Source organism: Spermophilus citellus (genome assembly GCF_964194105.1).
Source record: "Spermophilus citellus genome assembly, chromosome: 5".
Lineage (NCBI taxonomy): Eukaryota > Metazoa > Chordata > Mammalia > Rodentia > Sciuridae > Spermophilus > Spermophilus citellus.
Genome location: NC_138186.1, coordinates 96897483 through 96924386, shown reverse-complemented (window position 1 = coordinate 96924386; position 26904 = coordinate 96897483). Strand labels below are relative to the sequence as shown.

Genomic DNA, 26904 nt, shown 5'->3' with positions numbered 1-26904 from the left:
CAGCTTCAGCAACTTAGTGAGAGACTCTGTCTCAAATAAAAAATAAAAAGGGCTGAGGATATAGCTCAGTGGTAACATGCCTTTGGGTTAAATCCTCAGTAGCCCCCCACCAAAACAAAATCCACCAGATATTGTCATTGACCCAGGTAAACATTTTTAGATTTTTCTGGACTCCTTTCCTTTATTCTACTTTCTTTCTAACACAGGGGGCATCTTAGTATCACTGAGACCTCAGGGAGGACTTGGCATACACACCTGAGGACCATGGCAGAGTGTCATTAGCACATCTACCAAGGAAATGCTACCTAAGGAAACTAGAATATAACTTCTTAAATTAAATATAGTATGAATCACCTGGGGGATCTAGTTAAACTACAGCTTTGGATTCAGCAGCTCCACATGCCACTACCAGGTGGTGCCAATGCTTATGTTCCATGGGCCACATTTTGAAGAACAAGAAATAAAGAGGAATGAAAAGAACCTGAATTTCTGTCTATTTAAATACTTGTTAGCAAAACAAGTAAAGGATGTGGTTAATATAATTTAGCAATTGTTCTTGTATTGACTTGTAAATAAGTGCTAGCTGTCTGTAGACACAGTAAAAAACTATTTAGGAAACTAATAAAGGTCATATGGACTATATGTCATCCCACAAAACTCGATAGGAACTCATAATTGACTAAGACAGAAACATGTCTTTTAAAGCATGGTACTCAAATACCAGGTTCCATGGAGGAACAAAACACAGCGAAGCAGTCATAGGTGACATTCTTTTGTGGTGTCTGGAACATATATTGAGATTTTCCTTTATGGACTACTTGTTCCCTTATGCTTTGTGAAATTTAAATTTATCCATCTCTTTTCTTTCAAGTTTCTTTGTTGTCCAAATCAATAGTGTGGAACACACATTTGGAATTTTATAAACTTAGGTAATAGTCACAACTCTGACCCATTTTAGACTATGTGACCTCAAGCATGACCCACAAGTTCAGTAGTAAAATGGGATTGACACTACTATCTTATAGGATTTTTATTAGGATATACTAAGAACGTAACTGGGTCATGGATGAATCTCTATAATTAATGATTTTAATTCCCCCCAAATATTACCACCTTGGTTCTAACCCACCTATGTAAGTGAAATGTAAAGAGACACACTCTATAACCCAACTTGACTGATTTGGAACCTAGGTGTTCTCTGAGTTTGTACTCTAAAGTTATTTGTGTGCATATCTCCTCCACCAGACCATAAGCTTCCTTGAAATGGAAAAGTGTCTTTTTTCCTCCTGCTAGGCTTTGTGTTGCAAAACAGGATTTTAGACATAGTAGAGTACTCCATACATAGTTGTTCTAACAAGGAAGACCACCCTAAGAGTTTAAAATGGTTTTTGTGTGTACCACAACCTCATCTTTCATGTTACTATTCATATACCAAAATAAGCTGCCAACACACTAGCTTAACTAACCTGACTACTTTTGTAATTTAAAGGTAGAGTGTATTTTAGGAGTCAGAAATCAAACTGTAATCCTGATGTTAAGAGAAAATTCAAACAAAATTCACTTTTGTTCCAAAAGTGTCCTGTTTGTGTCAAAAGCATCCTGATCTTTGGATTAACCATGATCAAAATAATAAAGAAGAATTTCTAATTAGAATTGGAATGACAGCTGGTGAATGGCTGGGAGTACCATTTTTGACAGTTTCAGTCTGAACCCTCATTCCTCTTTGTGAAGACATTTATGGGAAGAAGTCTTTGAAACAATGCAATAGAAGATAATGAGGAACCACCCTAGAAATGCAATCAGAAGTGAGAGTTAAGTTTATTACCCAGGAGTAAGACAAGTAGATGTCACAGTAGCAATCTACTTGGGAGTATAGGCACAGAGGGATGTGTGTGGAAGGGGACAGATGGCTCAGAAAATAGACCACAGCAGCCAAAATTGGCCACTGGCAGTCTGATGGACAAGAAAGTCCTCCTGAGATTCTTCCACTACTTCAGGCTTGGGATAATTTTGGAGTTCTTAGCATGAAAAATGACAGCATCATTTACTACAGGTTTGCTATACTAGGCACTATGGTGAGATGTACTGGTTTTGATGGTAATTGGTATGGCTTCTTTTCCCCCACAAAAAAAAATCCACATTATTATGATAAATGGAATTTTGAAAAAGAACCTTCAGGCAAATGTAAGGTAGAAAGTAAGCTTCTTTGAAGGTCAGAAGTATATCTTGTTCCCACAGACCCACTCCATGTCCCACTGCTCAAAGACAAATGCTGTAAGTATTTGCAGTAAGTATCTCCTTTAAGTCTAAGATGGGCACAAGTTCTTGGACTTAACTGGCCACCAAGAATAATTGCAGGAAACAAGTTTCAGATGAAATCAAGCAGTTTCTTGGGCACCCAGTGAAGTCCTACCTAGTCTTACACAGGCCTGGAGGGTTGCAAGTGACCAACAATTGGTCCCAGGGTAATGCTTGTTATCAGTTGGTAGGGTTGGAAAGCTCCTGGGGCTTCTTCCTCCATTTCCTTCACTCTGCACACCTGCTGGCCCTTATAACAATGTAGGAAGAAGCCCCACACTGGGGAAGTGTAGGCATCATCTCTCTCCAAAAGTCTCATCAGAGAAGGTTCAAGGTGACATCATGGAAGCACAGGATCAAAGGCACAAGAGGGAACGAGAGCCTGACACAGACAGTGACACCAACTCTGAGTCGGGCCTGGACATAATCAGGACAATGGAACTGACACCTGCAGCAGAAGGTGTGAAGGCATTCTAGAACTAAATGATTGAATGGGGGCTAGGGGCAACCTTCAGGGCTTAAGATGCCACCAATGGCAAGATGGTGTGTTAAACTTTTCATCAAATTTTTGCTGTTTATTTTATGCCTGGCACTTTGCAGTGAATAGAAAATGAATGGTCCAAACTATTTCATATAAATTAACTTTCCAAACACCTAAAACTTTTGATTCCCTTGATCTTATATATGATCAATGTGATAATTTCCAATATATTTGTTAGATACTTGATGTGCTGCACTCCAAACCTAGTCTGTACTTTTCTCGATACACCATCTTGGGGTCACCATCTTGTGTTCCTTATTTGAAATTGACAGATAAAATGCAAGACACTGAGTAAACTTTGAATTTCAGCCCAACACAGTATGTGTGACATACTATACTATCAAATTATTCCTTGTTTATCTGAAATTCAAATTTAACTGGGCATCTTATTTTTACTTGTTAAATCTGGCAACCCTACCATTATTAAACAGTGATAATTGAGTTGCAGTTGAGATATGGTAGCAATATTTGTCCTGACAGATGTCTCAAGGCTGTTGTGCTTCTGGAATCCTGTAGTTATTTTTTAGTCACTTTCCTTGGTATCCAAAAATTGTATTGCTTGTTGAAGCTAGTGTGTTTTCAATTACTGTTTCCTTTTCCTTCTATTTGATACTTCTAATGGATTTGGGCTGGGAAATAAGATCCTTAAACACTACTGATTTTCTGTAAAGAGTAGTTTCTGAGCAAGGCTTCAGGTACTTGAGGGTACACACTTAAGTATGCAAATTTTAAAGCAAGAACTTCTTAAAAATCTTGGTGTGTCCAGAGACTAATCAGTGGCTTCTTTCAAAGTCCCCTAAATTAAGTGAATCTCAGCTTATTTGCTGGAGTGCATTGTTCTCTTATATAAGGAGAAATCAGTCTCTGATGTAGAAGAGATTAAAACTATACAGGAGAATTTTCACTTATGTTTTTTACCCTTGTATAGGATTCTAGATGTTGTTCCTGAAAATTTTTAGAAAGAATGAGGCAGATTCTGATCCAGCTTGATCATAGGTAACCTTGCCTTGAGTCTCGGGACTGCACAAACAAGGTGACCTCTTGAAATCACTAGCAGAACACAGATGGTCTTTGACTTATGATGGTTCAAGTCACAAGTTTTAAACTTTAAAAAGGTGGTGTAAAAATTATATGCATTCAGTACAAATTGTTCTCTGAATTTTGATTGTTGACTTTCCCCCCAACTAGTGATATGCAATAGAATACTAGCCAGCCACACATCAGGAGGGAAAACAAATGATACTCTACAGTGTACTGTATGGCAAGCTATGATGTTAGGTAGGTTAGAATGTATTAAATACATGTTCTACTTAAGATATTTTTACCTTATGGTGAGTTTATTATGATGTAGTCCCACCGTAAATCAAGGAACATCTGTATACAGTTCTGATTACTCTATGATCTAACAATCAACTCAAAACAATGAATACATCCAAAATGATGAAAACAAAAATTAACCAGCATCACATCTATAACATAAAATTCTGTATATTCCAAATATGATGCTTAGAAGAAATTTAGGCCAGACGGCAAATCATATGCAGAAGGATTTACAATGTCTATTCTTCTCTAACTGTACTCATTTACACAATCATTAAACAAAATTTTCTGTCCTAGGCAATCTTGTTTTGAATATAGATTTTTAAGTGGTTCCTGAATTAGATTGCTGTTCCTATTACTGAACCTATAATTACTCAAACTCAGCATGAAAAGTCAGCAAACACCTCTCTGTATCTTATGTATTTCGTTAATCCTTGTCATCATAAAAATTGTTTAAAAATGATTTATGGTGGGAAGAGGATCTTTAGGCTTAGGATGATAATACTTGGTGCTACTCAGCTATGTTTACTTTTATAGGCTTTAGTCAAAGAAGAATTAATCAGAATCAGATACTGGGGAATATCTTGGGAGATTTAAGAAAAGTCTAATACCAAGCAAAGATCAGTGTCTAGGTAAAACAGTTTGATTTTCTTTGGAGACTTTTGATAGTGTATGAAACAGAAAAATACCCGATGGTGGCAAAACTCTTCTAAATATTTCAAGTCTTTAAAACTTTCCTTTTACTCACAACAAGAGCAATTCTGATCTGTGTAGGTCACCAATAACTGCACTATATATTTAGATTCATGTGACCTGATTTAATTTACTAATGTGTGAAATGTAGTTTTCTTTTCCCCCTTCATCCACAAATAAAAATCCACTTATAAGTTGTTAAAAACTAGTTTTCAAATATTTTTATTTTCAATTTTAACCTAAGAAATATTTTTGTAGGTTTTATTTATCCTCTAACAGCTTTCTTATACTCCTAAAAGCGTAGCTATAATGTTTTAGTAGACACACACACACACACACACACACACACACACACACAAATATTTTTGGTACTGGGGATTGAACCCAGGGTGCTCTAGCACTGAGCTGCGTCCCCAATTCTGCTATATCCCCTATTCTTTTTTTTTTTTTTTTTTTTTTTTTAATATTGAGAAGGGTCTAGCTAAGTTGCCCAGGCTGGTCTCAAATTTGTAATCCTCCTGCCTCAGCCTCCCACCTCACTGGTATTACAGGCATACACCACCAGGCCTGATATAGTAGATACCTACCTTAAATGATAAGGATAATGGGGGCTAGCTATTAAGAGGAAGATGTAGCCAAAAAAAAATGCTGAAGAAATATTTAGTGGATATTTACTGAAGTTTACAAAGTTTTATGCTATTGGTAGGAGCAAACAGTGGTGGGAGAGGCAGATCCATCAACAGAGAATAATTTGGCAATGTGGTGAGGATAATAATGAAGATATTGAGATAAGTGTGTCTTTATGAATCTATAAAACCAACTCTGGAGGAGTTAATGCCTAGGCTGGATGTAAAGGCTAAGCAGTCAGGCAGTAAGTGTGGAACAGATAGTCTGAGCAAAGAGAAAGAAGTCAGGGAAGGGTCCATCTTGTACTCTTATTTTGTGAAGTAGCCTGTATAGTTCTTGGTAGAAGGAGAGGTGCCCCAGCCCTGTCAGTGTTAAATCTTGACAGCCTTTTGCAGATCTGCTGTGCAGTAGTGATCCCACAAACAGCTATTATGACTAAACTGTCAAGTTTTCCAGATATCCCCATCAGCATTAAATGCACTTTTTCTTCATTTCCTAGGCAGTCTAGTGTATTTCAAATGATAATCACAGTCCCCCTAAATTAGCTTCCACAGCTGCCATAACAAAGAACTACAAACTGGTTGAGTTAAACTACAGAAATTTACTGGCTCCCAGTTCTGGAGAATAGAATTCTAAAACCATGGTATCATCAGGGTTGGTTCCTCCTGAGGGCTGTGAGGAAGAATCCATTCCATGTCTCTCTCTTGGTTCTAATGGCTTGCTGACAGCCTTTGGCTTTTGGTTGTAAATGTATCACTCTGATCTCTGCCTTCATGTTCATATGGCATTCTGCCTGTCTTTTCCCACATTTCCCCTTTGTCCACATTTAAAAGGATAACAGTCATATGGACTAAGGATCCATTCAACTCCAGTATGACCTCATCTTAAGTAACTACTTTTGAAATAATCCTGTTTCCAAAGTTACATTCAACACAGTTCAATTTATAACACCCACCCCCAATCTATTTTTTTTTTTTTTGATACTGGGGATTGAACCAAGTTTGATACTGGGGATTGATACTGGGGATTGAACTCAATTTTCCATTGAGCTACATCCCTCATTCATTTAATTATTTTATATTGAGACACAGTGTTGTGTGTCTCACTATGTTGCTCAGGCTGACCTCAAACTTCTGATCCTCCTGTCTCAGCCTCTGGAGTTGTTGAAATTACAAGTCTGTGCCACTACACTTGGCTTTTCTAATGTAAATTCTATCATGTAAAGTCAAATCCTAATTTCAGAAAATACTTAGATAAACAAATATTTTCTACTCATCTTTAAAATATGTATATTCTATTAATTTCACAGTATCATGGGTTTTATGAGTGTTTAGTAAAAGTTTACTTAATAGATGTCTTAGTTATTATTTCATTAAATGCTGGTCTTTGTAAAGACTTTTTTTTCAAACAGTATTATATCCTAAATTAAAATTATCGTGGCTTAGTTGTTGACACAGTGTGATCAAAACTTCTCATGGCTGAGATATTTATTGGACAATTCTATAAAATGAGAATATATTCAATTACTGTTCAAAACTGGTTACAAAGTGTACAAAATGGCTACAAAACATCTGTTGATTACTGAACAAAGGACAAGAGTAAATGAGCATTGGAAGTCAGTATTTGTTATTTATAATCATTTGATAATATGGCATTCACATAGTTTCGTATAGACTGCTGACAGAGACCATGGTAGAGGTCAATACAGTTTCTACATAAACCACTTTTTAAATTAATGCTGAACTCAATTCTTAGTTTAGGTACTTGATTAAAAATACAATTTTAAGAAATATCTTTCCCCTCTGCTTACACAATAGGTCCAATATCAATTACCTAGGCATATCCTTATGTATTCGGATATATATTATTTACTGTGCACAAGATATACACCAAATTTAACAGAGTTAATGCATTTACGGGTATCCCTTGCTTTTTACCCAGAGGAAATAATTTGGCTCTGTACTTTGTTCAAATTCTATTCATTTACAGAAACAAAGCTGGCTTTGCAGAATTAAATGTGTCGGCAAGCAGCTACCTGAGAAGGGCAAAGCACAGAGTTCAGTCAAGGATAATGTAATCTGACACTAACTTGTTCTGTCTCATAATTTCAAATAGATGTTATAATCTGCATCATTTTCTGTCACTTCGATGTGACAAGTTTTGTTTTGGGCACTTTTGATACTGAAAGTAATCTCTCTTGAACTACTAGGTTGGCTGTTTTGTATGTCTCCCTTGTTAAATCACTGTGGGAGCAACTATGCCCGGAGTCTTACAGGTATCTTAAGTGACTTAACTAGATTTCCTACTGGTTAGCTTCCCTTTCCCTCTCGCCGTCTCAGAGCCTTTTCTTTTTTCTCTTTAGCTCAGTTCCTTTTACTCTTTGGCTGTGTAGGGGATTTAAATTCCAACCCGGAACTCGGAATCGCTCTTCTTGCCCGACGGGAGTCGTAGTTTCTGTGACTCCTCCCTTACCATCTTTCACGCCGATTCCTCCCCATAGAGTAAAACCACAACTCCCAGAATGCATCGTCGAGTGGACCCGCCTCTATGCGCAGGCGCCCTGAGGCCGCAGGATTTGAATCGGCGGCGTTGTTATTGACGCCATATTGGGGCCGGCGGCGGGTGGAAGAGTCGTACGGTGGAGGGGGAAGCGGTTGGACGTGTTCGTTTGAGCTCCTGCTGCCGCAGCCACCTCGCAATCCCTCCCCATCGGCCGCCGTTCGGAAGCTTCAGAACGTAGTAGGGTCGACTGGAAACCGCGTTCCAGCCTCACACCCCTCTGGGCTGGTATCTACTTCTGAAGGGAGCCGGTCTCGGCGCAGGAGCGCCTCTGGCGCGGCGCAAAGCTCGAACGGACGGCTGGGGCAGCCGGAGCCTCTTCCCGGGGAGCGGTGCCTGAGGAGGCGGAAGAGCCCCCCTGACGCGGCTGGCGTGCGTGCCGCCACCGCCCCTCGCGTTCTCGCCCGGACCGGCCCTGGCCACTGCCCCTGCCGCGGAGGCAGCGGCGGCGGCGGCGGCACCTCTTTACTCGGCCGGCGCTCCAACACCCACCTGGCTCCTCCCGATCGCGTCGGCTAGGCTCTCTTAGAGTCCCCGGTCTTCCCCCCCTTCCCTCACCCTCCCCCTTCCCGACCCCACCCGAGCCGGGCGCCTCCGCTGCCTCCGGCCATGGCGTGCGGAGCCACTCTGAAAAGGACTCTGGATTTCGACCCGCTGCTGAGCCCGGCTTCCCCGAAGCGGAGGCGATGTACGCCATTGTCGGCGCCCACCTCGGCCGCTGCTTCCCCGTCGTCCGCGGCTGCAGCCACCGCCGCCTCTTTCTCGGCTGCGGCCGCCTCGCCGCAGAAGTATCTCCGAATGGAACCGTCCCCCTTCGGCGATGTCTCCTCCCGCCTCACCACAGGTGGGACTGGGCCGGGTGGCTGCCAGGGTGGGCTTGGGGGCGCATGATGAAGCGGGTGGGGTGGGTGCTGGACTGTGGCCCTCGTTCTTAACTAAGTCGGGCGACCACATAGATTTCTTTTAATTAGCCCCCAGAGGTATGGAGGCACAATAGACATGGCCTGATGTTAAGGGAGGGTAGTCGGGAGGTTGAGTGGGTAGGGGCCGTGTCGTGCCGGTATTGTGGAGAAGAGGAAGATCCTTTTCTTTGGGCGGAATCACTGGAATTGAGTGTTTCCGTAGAAAGTAGCTACCCAGCGGAAACGATCAGAGAGGTCGATATTACTCATAAGTCAGGCGAGAGAAAGGTCACATTTCACCCGAATCTCGATGTCTGTTGGCCTGAATCAATTGGTTGCAGCTATTAACTCTGGGACTGGGTGGTTTGAGGCGAGACGGCAGCCCCTCCTCCAGTTCAGACATGGCTGATTTTAGTATAGAGGGGGTGGGGGGTGGGGATGGATGTCACTGGGGCGAGATCTAGGCCTGTCATTAATCACCCACAAGAACGCCACTTTGGCTGAGTCAAGACCTGTTTCCCTAGCAGGGTCAACAACAAAGAAAATGCTCTTCCCGAGTACTGTAATGTGATCATACTGGGTCTAGACCTTGGGAAATCTTGAACTTTTAGTGAAATACAAATTGTATTGAAAATTGGGGCTGAGTAGTTGCTTTTCCTTAGAAATGCCTTAATTTCTACTCAAAAAGTATGTTTAGAAAATAACTTAGCCTTAAAAATGAAAATAAAAACCTAAGATTCCAGGGACTCCAGATTTATTTGCTTTTCATCTTGAAACATTTCCTGAAAGTGACTAGGAGGAATGCCTTTGGCTGCTTTTTACAGCAAGTGTATGACCAGGGTTTTTTTTTTTTTTTTTTTTTTTTTTTTTTGTACTTTGAATTCTTGTGTGCCCCTGGCACAGTCGTAGGATAGGCTTTTGTGGACTTGAAGTGTAAATCCGTTTCCTTTGTGTGTAGCATTCAAAGGTTTTGTGTGTGAGCCTGTGGTAATATCACCCTTAGACAAAGCCTTTTCTTGGCTTGATTTTAAATGTCTTGTTATCATTAGCTTTAAAAAAAAAAGATGGAAATTATATTATCTCTATATTTTGCAACTTGTATTTGGAATTGACTCTGCTAAGTGGGTTTTCTTAATGTCACTTTTTAAGATACCCTTTCCCAAATCCATGGAGAAACCTCAAATACCTAGATTACAATTTTTGCAATTAAATATTTGATCTGACTTTATGCTCTTTTAGAGTTGTAGCCAGTTTTAAAAGGAATTCACAGAATTTTATTTAATGAGGATACCTAAACTGTCTTTTATGTGAAGGCATTCACATAGGCATTGTTAGGCATTACTTAAAAACAAGAGAACCACCGTTGACAAGAATGAGTTCCTTGTTGACATTTTGATTGTCTTTAGTGAAATATCTTGAAAATTGAAACATCATGGTATCTATACTTAACTACTAATAAAGCCATTTCAAAGTAGCTGGAATAAACCAGCAATAAATTTAACTGGAGGTAGTGGATTAATACAGCCTTAGGTTTGTGAGTTAAAAAATAACTAAATGCTGTTTAGTCCAGCGTATAAACACCAGGGAGCTATATAACATGTTCCCTCACTTTAATGGGAACTTAGAATTGTGATCCTTTTGCAAATTAGTCATTTCAGTGATATATTTGTAGCATTGATTAATACATTGGGCTCCTCATTATCTCAAATTTCAAATGAGTGAGCTGCAATAGTAAAAATCAGAATAATTGCCATTGTTAAAGCCAGCTGATTCAAATTCACATTCAATTTCTGAAATGTTCTTATATTTTAATTTTCAAGGTGTTTTTTGACATCAGTGTTGGAAGTTTATTCATACCCTGGAGCCTAAAATCACATCCTAATTGATTTTTATTGAGTTTGCTAAAAATTATTTAGCTATTTCAGCTAATTGGAATATTAACTTAAAATGTTGACTGGAGAAAAAGTTAAATTTGCTGAAGTTCTGATTTGCTAAATGTTAATTTTTTACTGTAATTTACGACACTGAAAAAAGGTGTCTTTTATGACCAGTTTGGGATATGCTTCTGTCTTGTTTTGTAATAATGTCATAATGGGAACTGTAGTATTATTCAGGTGTCCCTGAGCTTTCCCAGTTTTCCTGTTTCCAAACTTGAAAATAATTTTTTTCCAAGCACCCAACTTTTAGATTTTTATTTTAACAGTGGTGATTCCTAAAAAAAAAAAAAAAAAAAAAAAAAAAAAAAAAAAAACAAAAAACTTTATATGAGTGAATGCCCATCTTTAGCTGAAATAAGTAGAACTAGGATTGGAAGTAGACAAGGCTTACTAAATTCAGATTGACAGATTGCTAGAATTGTTTTCTTTTCACTTCAGTTGAGTTCAGTGTAATTTATTTAGAACTAGAGAACACATATATAGTATACAGTTTATCATCGTTCTCCTATGGATACTTCCATACCAGTTATTTCTCATGGTGAAGCTTAAGTTATGATATGGGTTATTAGTAGTTTCAGGAACTGGGACATCTGCTTTAAACCCTAGTTATTATTCTGGTTATTATTTTAGTCATTCCAGGAAGGTGATTCCAAGTTTGACTTAATGACTGTTTTTATTTAAGTCAATATTTTTCAAACTGTTGAAATTTAATAACTGGGAAAAAAGAATAGTGGAGCTGAAGGAAGTCAAGCTTGCTTTCTTATCCTCAAGACTTAGAGCTTTTATTATCTTAATTAACACTGTGGGGTTTTTTAGGAGCCCCTTACAGCATGTCTCAAACCTGTTTTGGGGGACACCTGAGTTTACTAATTCAGAAGTACAGTCTAGGACAGGATCAACAAACTGGCTTTGCTTTTGTATTAGCTTGGGAACTAAGAACATTTTTAATATTTTTTAAATAGTTGGAAAATTATTTTGTGATGCAGAAAGTGATAAAAATCAAATAGTGTCTATAAATAAAAATTTTATTAGACACAGCTATGCTCGTTATTTTATGAAGTTCTGTTCATTGCAGATGATAATGGCAGGATAGAGTAGTGACATTATTTTGCCCTAGAGCTTTGAATTTATTGACCGATCCTTTACAGGAAAAGTTTGTGTACTCTGGTTTAGGGTGTTAGCAGTGAGGCTTATAATACTCCTGAGTGTGTAAAGGAAAAAGAGGATGATGAGTGAAGATGGGTAGGGGGAGAGAAGCATTAAATATGGTTGCAGAAGTGAATGCCTCCCAAAACTTTCACTTCTGTTGAGTTCAGTGTAATTTAAATAAATTTAGAACTAGACAAGTTAGTTGAAAAGAAATTCAAAGTGTTCTATCCTTTTCTATTGGTTTTTGAAACATCTATATTATTATCATTTAGCCAAGATTGTCATGACATTCTCAAGAAGTTATTTTCATAAAACCAAAATATTATGCAACATTACAAGAGACTGTCAGTCAAATCCAACACATTGTTTTCATAATTGTGCAGTGAATTAATGGTCTGGTGAAGAGAGCCTTCTGTAGATGTGTCAACTTCTTTCTCAGTTTGTTAGGCACATTAATACACATTGTTTATGGCTTGGTACCATTGCTCTAGTTTGTCTTAGGAATTGAGTTGGATGAAGAGTTAAATTCTTTTGTGAGAACTCATTGTATTTGCTGGAAACTTGCCATTAAAAATGGAAACTACAGCTTGTGAATGGGGAAGAGTTTACAGGAACATAGATTGTTCACTAGACATTGATTGCTTGCCTGCAAACAGAGACACCAGCTGGTTTAAATGAAATATAAATGGTTCTAGGCAAACAAATGAGATGTCTGTTGGAGGAGACAACATCTCACTTCAGATGTCATTTATTTGAGCCAGAAGTGTTTTTTTTTTTTTTAATGTGGTTATTTAGACAGCAGTTAACTTCTAATTTCTTAGTGGATTTGACAAATAAGTGTTTTTAATGATCTTTGTATTATGGATTTTTAAACCTAATATTTTATTTATGACTATATATGTAACTACAGTTATTTCATAGTTATATAAATTAGGCCTTTAAGAATCCAAGTTGGAATTGGGCTGTAGTGCAGCAGTACAGCAAGCTAGCATGCATGAAAACAATGACATGGTTTTTATCCTCAATACTGCAAAGTAGAAGAAAAAAAGAATCCTTTATGACCATTAAACAGTATAGTTATATTCATTTTGGGGGGGAGATGGAAGGTAGAAAAATGAAGCCAAACTTGAGCACAGAAAGATGTAAGCTACATACAACTAGTTCAGAGGTTAGGTCCCTCTTTAGGTATGGATGCTATCAGCTCAGAACTACAGAAACATAATCTGAGATGTAACGGAGAATAACTTCTTGTTATTGAATGGCTTTATAGGAAAAATAGGCTAAATATACTGAATATTACTCATACGTCTTTCCTACTAAGTGTTGAGATGTAGGGATAAAAACACTTTAGTTTTGAAAGACTGAAAATAAAGAGATTAAGGGGAAGTGTTCAGTTTTGAGTATTTTTGCTATCTAAAAGAGAAGTTTTCTCCTACAAGAATGCAGAGTAATAGCATGAGTTGAGTTTGCACCTTTTGGATAGTTGATTCATGAAAATAGTAATGGCATTGGGGGTGGGTATTTAAAGTCCCTTATAACTGAATTTGGTAATTAGCAATTTGTGATTCTTGGAGCCCTTACCATTAACATTGTGCCTAATACAGATGACTCACAGAATGTTCTCTGTGCATATGTGAATTTCTTGCCTTTGAGAAGATAACCTACTTTTTAAAAAGTATGAATGGGAAACACTTATTTAAATCTGTATGTACCAGCCTGGCATTTGTAGATATAACTAATTATAAATAGTGTAAAAATGGCTTCAGAGTTATTCTTATCTGTCATAATGTTTATCACAAATAAAACTTCAAAATGTTGAATTTTTTGAGTTATTCAGACCTTGGCATTTCCTAAGGCTCTTTGAGGTGCTAAAGTTTGGGGAGGGGGGTTCAGTTTTGCGCATTAGTTCTGTATCACTTTTTTCTTTTTAGAACTTTTTCTTTTTTTTAAGCACTTGAAATATACTTGTCAGTATTTTTTCTAGATGGTAAACATAAGACTGCCTGCATTCCAATATTATAAATAGTTTACAAAAATTTTACTATTATCATAGATTTGCTCATTTAAAGAAACACTTTCAAAACTTTACAGAATTTTGAGGAGAAAACATTTTGTAATGAAGTTCTAAGATATTTTATTTCTAAAACAATTGAAAAAGATGAAATGGTATTGCAACTACATTAAGCAGGGAATCCTTGAGATAATTTAAAATTCTAGTGTATGTTCCTTTGTTAATTTTGATATTTATTTTAGGATTGTTGTCAGATTTTTACAGTAAAATAGACTTTGTAATCTTGGGAAGGTGGAATTTTTAAGAGTGTGGTAGTGGTTGTGCTTTTGACCTTCTAGCCCTAGAAAAGCAGCATAGAATAAATATACTTCTAGTTTTGTAGTATAGCTTACTTCTATCTTTTCCTTTAAAAGTTGAGTAAGTCAGTTTTTTATCTGAGATGTCATGGGCAAATCATACTGAGATATACCAGTGCTTTGGAACATTGTGATTTTATCAAAATTCTTTTCATTAGAATTTGGGATTTGATTTAATTATATTCCTAGGTCTCATGTACTTCATTTTTTTCCCACTGTATTTAAAAATCTAAATTTCTCCTCTAATAAGTCACTTTTTCAAGTTCATCAGAATCCCTTTTGTGATCTAAATTCTGGGTAATCAAAGAACTATGTCTCTTGGGGCTGATAAATTGGCCATTATTGATGAATTCCATCCATAGGCTGGCTAAGCTTGAATAAAAAGTAACAAAGATTTTTTTTTTTTAAAGGTGTTAAAGCTTGTTTATATTCTGACCTTGGCATTCATTTTCATTTTTGTTAAGGTTTATTCTTACAAAACTCCCTCCCAAAAAAGTCAAACGGAAGGGGAGAAAGGGACTTAGAAGAGTTAGTTTTTGTTTTTGTGTTTAAAATAAGATGGTGTTATTAAACTGACTTAGCAACTGAAGAATAGAATATGAAGTGGGATTTGAAGAAAGTCTATTTATCAAACATTACTGTTCCTGAAATTGCTTTTTAATTGTTAATAGGGGATTGTTCTTAATGCTAAGATATAATTTTCTGGAAGAACTTTTATGATTTTTTTAAAAAACTGGTGCATTATGGTGGTACATAATGGTGGGATCTGTTGTTAGTACGTGTGCAAATATAACAATATAATTTTGCCAGTATTATTCCTGAGTATTTCCCCTTTCCTACTCCCTCTCCATGGTCCCTATCCTATACTGATTTCCTTTTGATTTTCATGAAGTCCCCTCTCCCCACCTTTCTTTTCCTTTTTCTTCTCTACCTCTGGAAGTACTTTTCTCAGTGTTAAAATTGGTTTAAAAGTATGGGAGATTTTAGTTGCTATGCCAGGATTGGGGAATCTGATGCTCATTGTAACAGCCTCCAGTGGCCCAAGGTAGATAATAGTACATTATCAGAGGCTGGCATTATAACGCCTTGTACATGTGTGGCAATGCTGACCTCATTTAGAATAATTCTTTTTTTTTTTTTTTTTTTTAATATTCTTTTTTTTTTTTATTGATTATTTATCGCATTACATAGTTCATGATATATCATCTTTCATACATTAGACTCAAATTGTGCTTTGAACTCCCATTTTCACCCCAAATAAACATTTAAAACAATAAGACATTCTCATAGGAGTTAAATACCTGTCGTAAGAGAAGATAGTATAGAGCCACTTTAGCCATCCCTTAATATAAATTTAAATTTCTGGATGTAAAATGAAGATTTCTTACCTGTTTTGCTATAGCCAGTGATCATTGTTTCAGGGCTCTAGATGGAAATTATGCTCTATTATGTTTACTACCTTCTTGATAAGCAAACTCTTTGAAGTTTCAGGGTGTGAAAGAATTACTACTAGTTGTTACCCCTCTGTTCTGATATCTGCTTTTTAAAAATCAGTTTCCTCATTGTAATATATTGTAATTTTAGGTGCTTATGGAATAATGTAGTATTACACTATTATACTGTAGTTTTACAGTACTAGAGAGCAATAGATATTAACAGCTTGTGTCCTGAAGTCAGAACCTTATCGACACTAACTTTTTAGAAACGACATTGAAGCAGAGCCTCATTTTTCTCATAAAAATATACACACCTGCCTCATTGAGTGAGGAAGTAGTCAAAATAGAGCAACCTCAAATGGAACTTTTAACATTGTCCCACAATACCACATTTCAGTTAAATAACCTTGTCCTTAATAGAGGCCATCAAATTTTTAAGTTTCCCAATACCTATACTCTGACATTTGTGCCTATCCTATTTTTATTTTAGTATCATTGAAGGTTAAAGGAAATGATGAAAGCCCTTTACACATTAAGGGAAGGATTCCCCCCTCTCCAAAGGAACTTTATCCTCTTTATTATTATTATTTTTTTCTCAACTGGATCTTTGCTTTTGAAATGAAATTTCTCAGGCCTCCCGTTGGAAAATAAGTAAAACATCATCTTCCTCCTGCTGTCTTCCAGATTCCTCCACTTTAAAACCAAATTAAAAGAGCTTTCAAGTCACCTGCTTCTATTTCTTTGGTAATCAACTCCTAATGTATTTGTGCTTCAGACAGCTCTTGTCAAGTCACCAGTGAATTCCATGGCACTTAGTTCTCTTGTTGGACCTTTCTTTTAATAGTATTCACCCTGTTGACATGCTCCTTTTTTTTCTTCTGTGATCACATTGTTTTCTTCCACCTCTCTGGCTGCTCTTTCTGTCTTCATCTGGCCATTAAATTTAGGAGTTCTTTAGTTTCAGGTTCAGTTCCATGCCTATCTTAATAGCTCCCTTGACACACATGATGCACAATAATTTATACCTTTAGTTCAGAGCATTTCTTTTTAGTTGTAGCCATGGGGAATTTGGACCTTTTATTGTCAGATTTTCCCAGTAGCCCCCCCCCTCCCACCCGAAATCAGAATTTTTGTAAAATCTGTTGACTTTTGTCAATACTAGGGATCAGACCCTGGCCTTATACATGGTAGTTAAGCACTCAACGACTAAGCCACATCCCCAGCCCACAAATCTGTTGACTTTTAAAAGCTTACAAGTAATTTATAAAGTACATGGGATAAACAAAAGATGCCAGTGGGATTCTAATCAATTCCAACACAAGTTATAATAGAAAAGTAAACACGTTTGTTCATCACCAAATGATAGTGATTGAATTTTAGAAAGAAAGTATGTTAGGAGAGATGACAGAAGCAGAATATATAGTGTCGTAGTAAATCTCAGTAGGTCTATTCAATTTAAATTAATTTGCAGATTTTCCTAGGTATGTCTAACTTAGAACTTACAAAACCATTCAGGTGAGGGTGATAAAATGAATTTAGTTCATTGGCTTAGGTATTTTTGTAATTATTCCAGCTGTCAATGCTTTCCTTCCCCTCTCCATTCACTAGTAAGAACTACCTTGTTTTTTTAAAGTCACATTAAAAGAGTTACTTTAAACAAGGACTAGACACTAAAGTACCCATACATAGTTCCAGACAAGTAATATAAATCAGTGATGGAAACTAGGTGGGTATTAGCAAATTCCAGTCTTGCTATGGACCAGCAGCTCTGCCCATCAGAATCTACATTTTAAGAAGATTACCCAATATGGCCATAAATTCACACCTGTTTTTTTTTTTTTATAGTATTCAAGTTAAACAGGGCTTGATTTGGTCTGCAAGTCACCCATTTATAAATTCTGGTCTCCAGGTATACTCAATTTTGGTGGGTGTCAGGGCAGGCTGGATAGTGCCCTAGCAAGTCATGATAGGAAGTGGGTTTGTACTTCAGCTTGATTGTGCTGCTCTAGTCTCAAAGAATTTGTTCTCTGTCTTTTCAGACTGGCTGAGGTTCTAAATTTACATTATATATTTTACTTTACAAGGTGTTCATTTTCTTAGAGTAGGAAGAAAAATTATAATCACTACAAGGTCACGGTATATTATTTCATTGATACTAAATAGCCAGTGATAATTTATTTGACATAAGTGATTGGACTTGTCAGAATCCTATAGATAAATCTGTTACTTTCCTTCATGCCTCAGGTGGGGTAGTAGGGTAAGAGCTGGACCTCTTGCTTCTGAACCAAATGGAACCAAATGTTTTCTGTAGCATGCAAACTTTGGGTTTTGAATTTTGGATGGTTCAATTTCCTTTCTTTTCCCTGTTCACAGACTTAAAATTTCTTAGCTTGTAAGCTATTTGAGAAGATACCTGTAAGTAGTAAGATTCATGCTAATTTAGATAGCGGTTAAAATTTTAGCTGTACATTGACTATGTGATGTTAGAATTTGGTTCCAGATCCAAGAATATAAGAATTGCTTTAGTTTCTAAACAGATGTTCCTGGGAAAATAGCTGGTTTTTGAAGGTGTATCTCCATAGTAACCTCCATTTGTATATGTTTTAATTTACAAAGTGGACACGACAATGTATAATATGCATTTCAAAACTACAGATTTGTTCTATTACTGTATTTGAAACAATTTCTTAGTTTTTGGTCTTAATATGGCTACTGTAGATTTTCTGAACTTAATTGTGTACAGATTTTTCTTATCATTTGTATCCCTATTTAGAAATGACAAACTTTCAGGACCTTTTTTTTAGTTTTTTTTTTTTTTTTTAATGTTCTGTTTTTGAGGAGGGGCCTAGATGCCCATTTTTACCCCAAAGATACTTCCTAGAGAAATAAATGCCAATCAAAGTGATATAAAAGGTTATCTCATACATATAAACTTCAAACTGCTCATGAAACATTAATGTTTGAGCTAGTAATTTCAGTGGGAAATTAAAGCTTTATGGGTCTGGAGCACAATTGAATTTCACATACTTTTTTTTTTTTTTTTTAATTCATGGATCCTAGAAAGGTATTTGTCACTTCTCTCTTTCCCAATTTGTGGTACTCCTTTAAACATATTTTTAGTTGGTTCTCTGTCCAAGTTCCTTGCCTTGAACAGTCCCATCTTGATACTGTTTTTCTTATTCTCATCAATTCAGCTGTTCAATTTTTTTTTTAATCCCATAACTACTTTCTCATGTTTGATTGTCAAATCTTATTCATTGTATCCAGGGATTTTAAGGCATCAGTGGAAACTAAAAAGAGGCTTTTGGGGGGTGAGAGTGTACCAGGGGTTGAACTCAGAGGCACACAACCACTGAGCCACATCCCCAGCCCTGTTTTGTACTTTATATCTAGTTACAGGTCTCACTGAGTTGATTGGGGCCTTGCTGTTGCTGAGGCTGGCTTTTGAACTCCTGCCTCAGCTGCCGAGACTATAGATTTGTGTCACTGTGCCCACCTGAGGCCCCACCTCCATCACCTAAATTAAAATATATATATATTGCAAAGGAATAAGTGCTGACTCATTGATATGACTTACCTATTAAGGAGGGGACTTTTATTAGCAATCTTAGCAGCATTTACTAGATTGATGGATGAAAATCCCAGAGTCAGAATTTGCTGCTCTTTTACTTAATAGTTTATGATAAAAGAGTAAGGTTTTTGAGATTTTAGCAGCTGATAATGCAAATGAAGCTTTGCCTTTTTTAAAATGGACTGTGTGTTGGCAACACAGTGTCAAATGTTGCATATTCTTAGAATATAATACTTAGAGTATGTAAATGTGCATAAACTTGCTAGTTTGATAAGAGATGGCTTGAGAGAACTTTTGGAGTGATGGATCTAAATAGCTTAAGTAGACAAGTATGGAAGGCATTCATCAAGCTGGTCTAGTAGCACCTTATGTCAAATATCTAGGTTTGGCCTATCAATATGAGTTGTAAAATACTGAATCTGGGAACATTTCTTGAGTTAATCATCTTTAAAACAGTTTAAACCTTTGAACTGTGAGCTTGAGGCTTGTAGTTAGCTGTTTGTGACTTGTGCTACTGAGATCTTGGCCAAGTTAAAATGGACAATTTTTCTGCATAACACTGTAGATCACGTTACCAGTATTAGAACATTTGAGGGCACAGTGTGGCTTAGATGACATAGTTGCATCATATTAGATGTGAAAAGCAGTACAGGCAGGCAGTAGCATTCAAAGTTCTTCAGCTCTTTAACTAACAGTATCAAGTGTTGGCAAGGATGTAGAGCAGCTGGAACTCTTAATACAGTTAAGGTGGTAGGAATGCAAAGTGGTAAAATCACTCTGGAAAACATTTTGGTAGTTTCTTACAAACTAAAACTATTTGCTTATGAAGTCAATCCCATTCCTAGGTATTTACCTAAGAAAAATTAAAATATGTTCACCCTAAGACTGGTACGTGAATATTCATAATAGCCCTAAATTGAAAAGAATCCAAATGTCCTTTAATGGAATAAATTAGTACATACGTGTATACACCACAAAATAAAAAGAAATTACTGATTCATTCAACATAAATGAATCTCAAACATATGAACTTAATACAATGTAAAATCTATGTAAATAGTTGTTAGGTTATGTTTTTTATTTTTTATTTTTTTAAAGAGAGTGAGACAGAATTTTTTAATATTTATTTTTTAGTTTTCAGGGGGCACAACATCTTTGTATGTGGTGCTGAGGATCGAACCCGGGCCGCACACATGCCAGGCGAGTGCGCTACCGCTTGAGCTACATCCCCAGCCCCCGGTTATGTTTTTTTAGAGAATAATGACAAGGAAAATGTACTACCTGTACAGCTTTATTTTTTAAAAATACTTTGCTCTCTGGTTGTTTAAATCTACAAATACAGAAGCCATGGTTACAGAGGGCCAGCTATAATAACAAGTTGAGTGTTGGCAAATGGTGGTTGTGTGTGTGTGGGGGGGGGAGGGGGTGAGATTAACTGCAAAGGAGGAGCCTGAGAAAACTTTTGGAGTGATGAAGGTTGTGATGGTTCCAAGACTGTATGTACTTTGTCTGAACTCAATCATACATTTAAATTGGTGAATTCTGTCATTTGTAAATTATACCTTAAAATTCTTGTTAGTGATGTCAGTTAAGTATCAGGTGATGTGGAGGTTTACAAAGCTAAATTTCAAAAAAATTTACTGTATCGTAATCCTGGGTTTGTTGCAGACATTCTTTCCATATTTTTTAGTTGTGCTTTCAGTGATTTGGGTGTGAAGCCAGCAGCAAAGGAAGACTGAAGTAATCTGAGAATGGCTGTGTAATAATCAGTGAATATATTATACATATGTATGTGTCACACAAAAGGTAGATGTTAAAGTCAAGTTATTCTGAGCTAGTAGCTCCTTAAGTCTTTGGTTGTGAATAAAACTTAAGATGCACTGAATGATACATTTGATCAGGATGTTAGTACTAGCTTTGAACAGAAAGTGATAAGTGAGTGAAACTGCTTGTCATTATCAGAGATCAAAATATCACCTTTAAAACCTTTTAGAATATTATTACTGAAAGGAGTTCTGTTGTTTAAAAAAGTATTTATGCTTGCCCTGATTAATAAAGTATGTTGTATTAGTTTTATTGACACCTCTGATGAATATTAGGAAACCCATTTATATCTGGGTAAACTTATCATTCAATAGAGAGTAATTTTAATTCACACTGGTTAACTTCATTTTAAAATTATGAACTATTTCACCTAAATGGAAGACTGAAAGTAACATAACCCCTATTAAACAAAATGTGAACACCTTAAAAAAATGTTAAATACTAAAGCCAACACAACCAAACTGAAGCTAAATCATTCCAATGTGTGCTTTTGTATGTATTTAAACCACAAATTCATGTACAAACATTTTGTTTACAAAGTTAAATTATCTTTTGCAGCTTTTTTTTCCAGTTAAAATAATGCTTTAGGGAAGTTTTCATGTTTTAAAGCTTCAAGGTACAATCAAATGTTAAAAGTTATACTGTACTATGAACTTTTTATTAAGTTGTTGCAATTTCATTTTTGCTTAATCTTGTTTTGGATTAGGATTAGTAAGCATAGATAATTTATTAATTTGGGAGCAGTGTGGGTAGTGGAAACCTTAGGAACTTTTTGGAGAAGCCAAATGGTAACTATTTTGAATTAGAACTCTTTCTGAAATAAATCATACTGACTTAGACACACAGGATAAATTTTACCTATTTTAATGGCTGTGATTAAATATAACTGCATTGTGGTATAGTAGTACTTATTTATTAGGAGAGCCTGTTATACTCTACAAATGTTTTTCCCCAGAGATTGAGAGTGTTTTATTTACTGTTAATGCTGGAATATTCGTAGGTTCTTCCCAGCTTAATATTAATGGCCATAACTATTTTATATATGATGATATTTTAGTACCCACCTACTGTTACTTCTTACCAGTGTGTGTTGAGTATACAGAATCCTCCCTCTTTTATTATTTATGGGCTTGGCAGTATATCTTCATTTAATAGTGGTAAATGTGATGAATAAATGAGCTTGAGTTTGGTACTCTTAAGAATGTTTTTGTACTCCCTGACCATTATTTGGAACAGAAACATTTTTTTTGCTAGTCAGTGTTCAAAGAAGTATTTCTGTTAATAGCTGAATTCCAGGTGATGTGTATATGTGATGTTTTTGAGCAAGTGTCTCAACATGTGCTGAAACGAATACCTCCAAAAATATCAGTTTTCTGTAATATCTGGAATATTTGGATAGATTGGACCTACTAAATAATTGTTAGAAAGCTGACCTTTCTTTAACTTCAAAGTTTTTATCTTGCCAAATTTTAACTCTTTCTTTTAGAACAAATTCTGTACAACATAAAACAAGAGTATAAACGCATGCAGAAGAGAAGACATTTAGAAACTAGTTTCCAACAGACAGATCCAGGTTGTAGTTCTGATGCACAGCCACATGCATTTCTCCTCAGTGGACCAGCTTCACCAGGTAACAGTAAACTTTAATACGTGAAAAGAAATATTATTCACTATGGGGAAAGTTTAATCCAAAATCAAGCTCCTTTCTCCCCCAAGATTAATAATGTGTGTATATGCATGTGTGTAATGAATAATATCTTAAAAAATATGGTACAAAATAAGTAATCACAACCTGGATTCTCACTAACCAAAGACAATCACCTAGCCTCTATTTTAAAGAAAATTTAACAGTATAGCCTATGCTTTATTAGGTAACTTGCATGGCGGATGCTCTGCCCTTTTATGGTTTTCCTTGATTACTTAACTGTCAATTACGAAGTTCTGTTAACAGGATTTAAAGAAATAACCCTGTATACATAATTGTCATACATTTGTTTTATTGGGATGGATTCCTGAAGGTGAATTCTTAACATATCTTCTTAGAGGGACTTATTTATTGCAGATAAACTTTATTTTTTAAAGGCAGAAAAAATAAGGGCTGTTTGAAGTATATAGGGGAAAGCTGAAGCTTTTTGGCTGAAAGGGAGCCATCAAAAGTGGCTCTTCGAACATTCAAAGCCATAAAATAATCAAATAGAATTAGATCAGGAAAGTTGAAATTAAATATGGTAGTAACACCTCCCTGCCCCCCAGTATTGGACAAGATGTGAGTGGGTGAATCCCCAGGGTAAGAGGAGGTGAGGGTGGGACCTAGACTGTATCAACAAGAGACCAAGATCATTATCATTTCATTGTCAATTTACTTCTTAGATGATCAGTTAACAGGCAGCCTTCACAAAGGGGGAATTTGAAAGTAAGATAGTAATTATGAACTAAAGTTGGTGTACTTTACTCTGGTAATAGATATGGGTGTAATAAATACAGTTAACTGGTCCTAGCCATGCAGGTTGTAAGGAGCAAGAGAATTGAGAGGAATAGGAGGCACTGGGGGCACACAAAGCAAGATGAAAACAGTTGACGGCAGATGTGTGTGTGCTTGTGTATTTATAAAGTACTTGCAATGATGTAACAGATGGCCATTGTAAACCTGAGTTCTCAAAAAGATAAATGTCAATACTTTTAAGCTGGGAGTGATGTTTTTGGGAGATCAAAGAGTGCCTTAAGTGATTCTTGAAGAGGAATGCATTTCTGAAGAAATTCTTTATATGAAGTATTTCACTCTGATAATGCATATCTAGATTCCAGAATGTTCTCTAGAGTAAATTTCTATAAAGGGGATCATGCTGTACTTTAAAACCCTTTATGGTAGGATATGTGCTAGAATGGAGTTAAGTTTTATAATGGGACTCACCCGTCACTGTAATGTTTTAAAGCTTTGTCCACTCATTTGAGAATTTTCTCCTTATATTTTATTACCTCATGCTGTTTGTAGAGTCTCAAGCTGATAGAATTATTATTGCTTTTAAACCTGTTGTTAGACTGCTTGGGAAATCCTATGCTAAAAACTGATTTTAAAATAGGATTTAATATCACTATCAAAAATATCTAGATGAAATCTCTTTAGATAGAAGATGCGTACTATCATGGCCCTAAATCATCAGGTATTTTTTGTTCACATTGTATATAGGGACTTCATCTGCAACATCCTCACCATTAAAAAAAGAACAGCCCTTATTTACTCTAAGGCAGGTTGGGATGATCTGCGAACGTTTGTTGAAAGAACGCGAAGAGAAAGTTCGAGAGGAGTATGAAGAAATATTGAACACAAAACTTGCAGGTAACACATGAGTTTTAGAGTATCTCAGAAGCTCATTGTAAGCAGTGCATTATTTCCCGTGTGTACATTGTATCAGTTAAATTACACTGTTCTGTACACTGGTACACAGTGTTTTCTGGGAACAAGGAATTTCATTTTAATAAAGGACATCAACTGCCTTCTAGCTATGTACCACCTTAGTGACCTCAGGAAAGAGTTTTGTAGATTAGCAACAGTATTAGTGATTTTATATTTTTCTTTTCACATACAAATCCTGTGCTATTACTATTTGTTTAGTTGTGGATTTTTGGATTTATATCTTTCACAATAACTTTTATATTTTTTTAAAGAGAGAATTTTTTAATATTTATTTTTTTAGTTTTCTGGTGGACACAACATTTTTATTTTTATGTGGTGCTGAGGATCAAACCCAGCGCCCCGCGCATGCCAGGTGAGCGTGCTACCGCTTGAGCCTCATCCCCAGCCCCAATAACTTTTTTTTTTTTTTAAGACGGAGGGAGAGAGAGAATTTAAATATTTATTTTTTAGTTCTTGGCAGACACAATATCTTTGTATGTGGTGCTGAGGATCGAACCTGGGCCGCACGCATACCGGGCGAGGGCGCTACCACTTGAGCCACATCCCCAGCCCCCCAATAACTTTGTTATCAATGTAAATATTTGAAATATCTAAATCGTGCAGCTTTTTAATGTATGGTAATTTGATCATAATGTTTCTAACTTTAAGCTCCAGATTTTTATTATAGCTATTAATTTGCTCATAATAATTTTTTTCTTGAGATATCTGATTAGAAAACATAGTTTGTTTTTTTTTTTTTGGTTAGGCTTTGTTGACATATTTCCTCTCACTGTAATAAATTGCTGTTCATATAACTTTGGTTATATCCTAAGCTTAATGCTGTCTGATACACTATTACTACTGAGTTTATTATGTGAGTGTCAACTTTGAATTGTTTCAGATATTTTCTACTTGTAGAGTTATCTGATTTTATTAGGCCATTTTCAAGTCATGTGATGGACATGTCCCTTTATTTATAGAACAGTATGATGCATTTGTGAAGTTTACACATGATCAGATAATGCGACGATATGGAGAACAGCCTGCTAGTTGTAAGTACTTGCCTTTGAATTATAAATCGAAAACAAAAACATCTATTAAAGAGAAAATAATTATTTTTGTATTCAAGAATACACTTTTAACAGAAAATGATGGAGAAAAAGCCTGGAAGGAATAAGCACAAAACTTTTGTAAGGCTTACTTAATTACCTAGGGGCAGTATCTGGAACAAATATCTAATGTATTTTAATTTTGTTATGAAAATATTTAAATTTTGACCTGTTCTTTGCACTAATTTTCCTTTTCTCCCCTTTCTAGACGTTTCATGAATCAAGTTTTCTGCAATTGTGGGCTGCCTTATTTCTTGTTGAGTTGTTGCAGGAGGTCCCAATTTCGACATGCAACAATGCCAATATTCCCTGTGAATGCAGGTTATGTCAAGCTTTCGTCAGTGGCAACCACTCTTAGGCAGCAGCAACTGGTTTTGGAAATTTCCCTGATGTCAGTACCACCTGGATGTGGACCTTTGCTACCTGTATTAATACCAGTGGCCTCACTTTGCTGTATCATTACAATTTGGCTTCTCATATTAATATGTTTGAAAAGGATTAAAGCTGGTATTCTAGAACATGCCCTTCATTGGTTGTGTAAATAAAACTGTAGAATGACACTTCAGATGAAGTTAGTGTGATTTTAATTGTGCACTACAACCAAACTGTAACCAGTTATTAATAATTTAGAATGTAATCCCAGGACAATATTGAGCAAATAGCCTACAGTACTTCCTGTCAAATAGTGAAGGAGGAGGGCATTTCTGTATTCCAGGACTTTTTGGGGTTTCAGAATGGGTTTATATGATTTTTCTTTTCCTTTTTTTTTTTTTTTTTGGTAGTTTTATTTATTCTATCAGTCTTTTTAACAAATGTTTATTGCTGCATTTTTTTTTCCAGTGTATCATTGTTTTACTGCCCTTGTAGTACTGGAATTTAGTTGGAAGAATAAAACATTTACTTCTATCCTGCTTGTTTTTTAAATGTACAAATGGGTAGTATTTGAATAAAGCCAGTGTTTTAAATGTAAGCATTTTCCAGGACTCAATTAAGTAAATATTTCTGGTAAGATTTAAAATTTGAGTGCTATTTCAAAAAGTTGCGTTCTGATTCTAAATTACTTCTGTAACTTGTAACATTTTCTGCATAATAATATATTACCTCATAGATAGTTCTAAGAGCTCTAGAATTTTTACCTAAAAGGCATCAATAGAATCCAATTTTTTTTTTTAAGGAC

At 36.2% G+C, this 26904-nt stretch overlaps 2 protein-coding genes across 7 annotated transcripts in view; one reads left to right on the top strand and one right to left on the bottom strand.

The window, feature by feature from the left end:
* Positions 1-8647: 8647 nt before the first annotated feature.
* Positions 8648-26292, top strand: AKIRIN2 (akirin 2; the record flags this gene model as incomplete). The annotated part of the gene is made up of 5 exons (XM_081295529.1): positions 8648-8882; positions 22711-22854; positions 24412-24561; positions 25599-25670; positions 25936-26292. 5 exons carry the CDS (start codon positions 8648-8650, stop codon positions 25944-25946), a joined length of 612 nt encoding a protein of 203 aa, XP_081151655.1. The 3' UTR covers positions 25947-26292.
* ORC3 (origin recognition complex subunit 3) overlaps positions 17165-26904 on the bottom strand; it is a 70359-nt gene continuing 60619 nt past the window's right edge. For 5 of the 6 annotated variants that reach the window (XM_081295518.1, XM_081295520.1, XM_081295521.1 and 2 more), the window contains one exon: positions 17165-20132. In XM_081295518.1, the coding sequence (XP_081151644.1) occupies positions 19967-20132 (166 nt within the window). In that variant the 3' untranslated portion in view covers positions 17165-19966. The remainder of the gene's footprint in view (positions 20133-26904) is intronic. The other variant, XR_014022160.1, reaches the window with a different exon arrangement.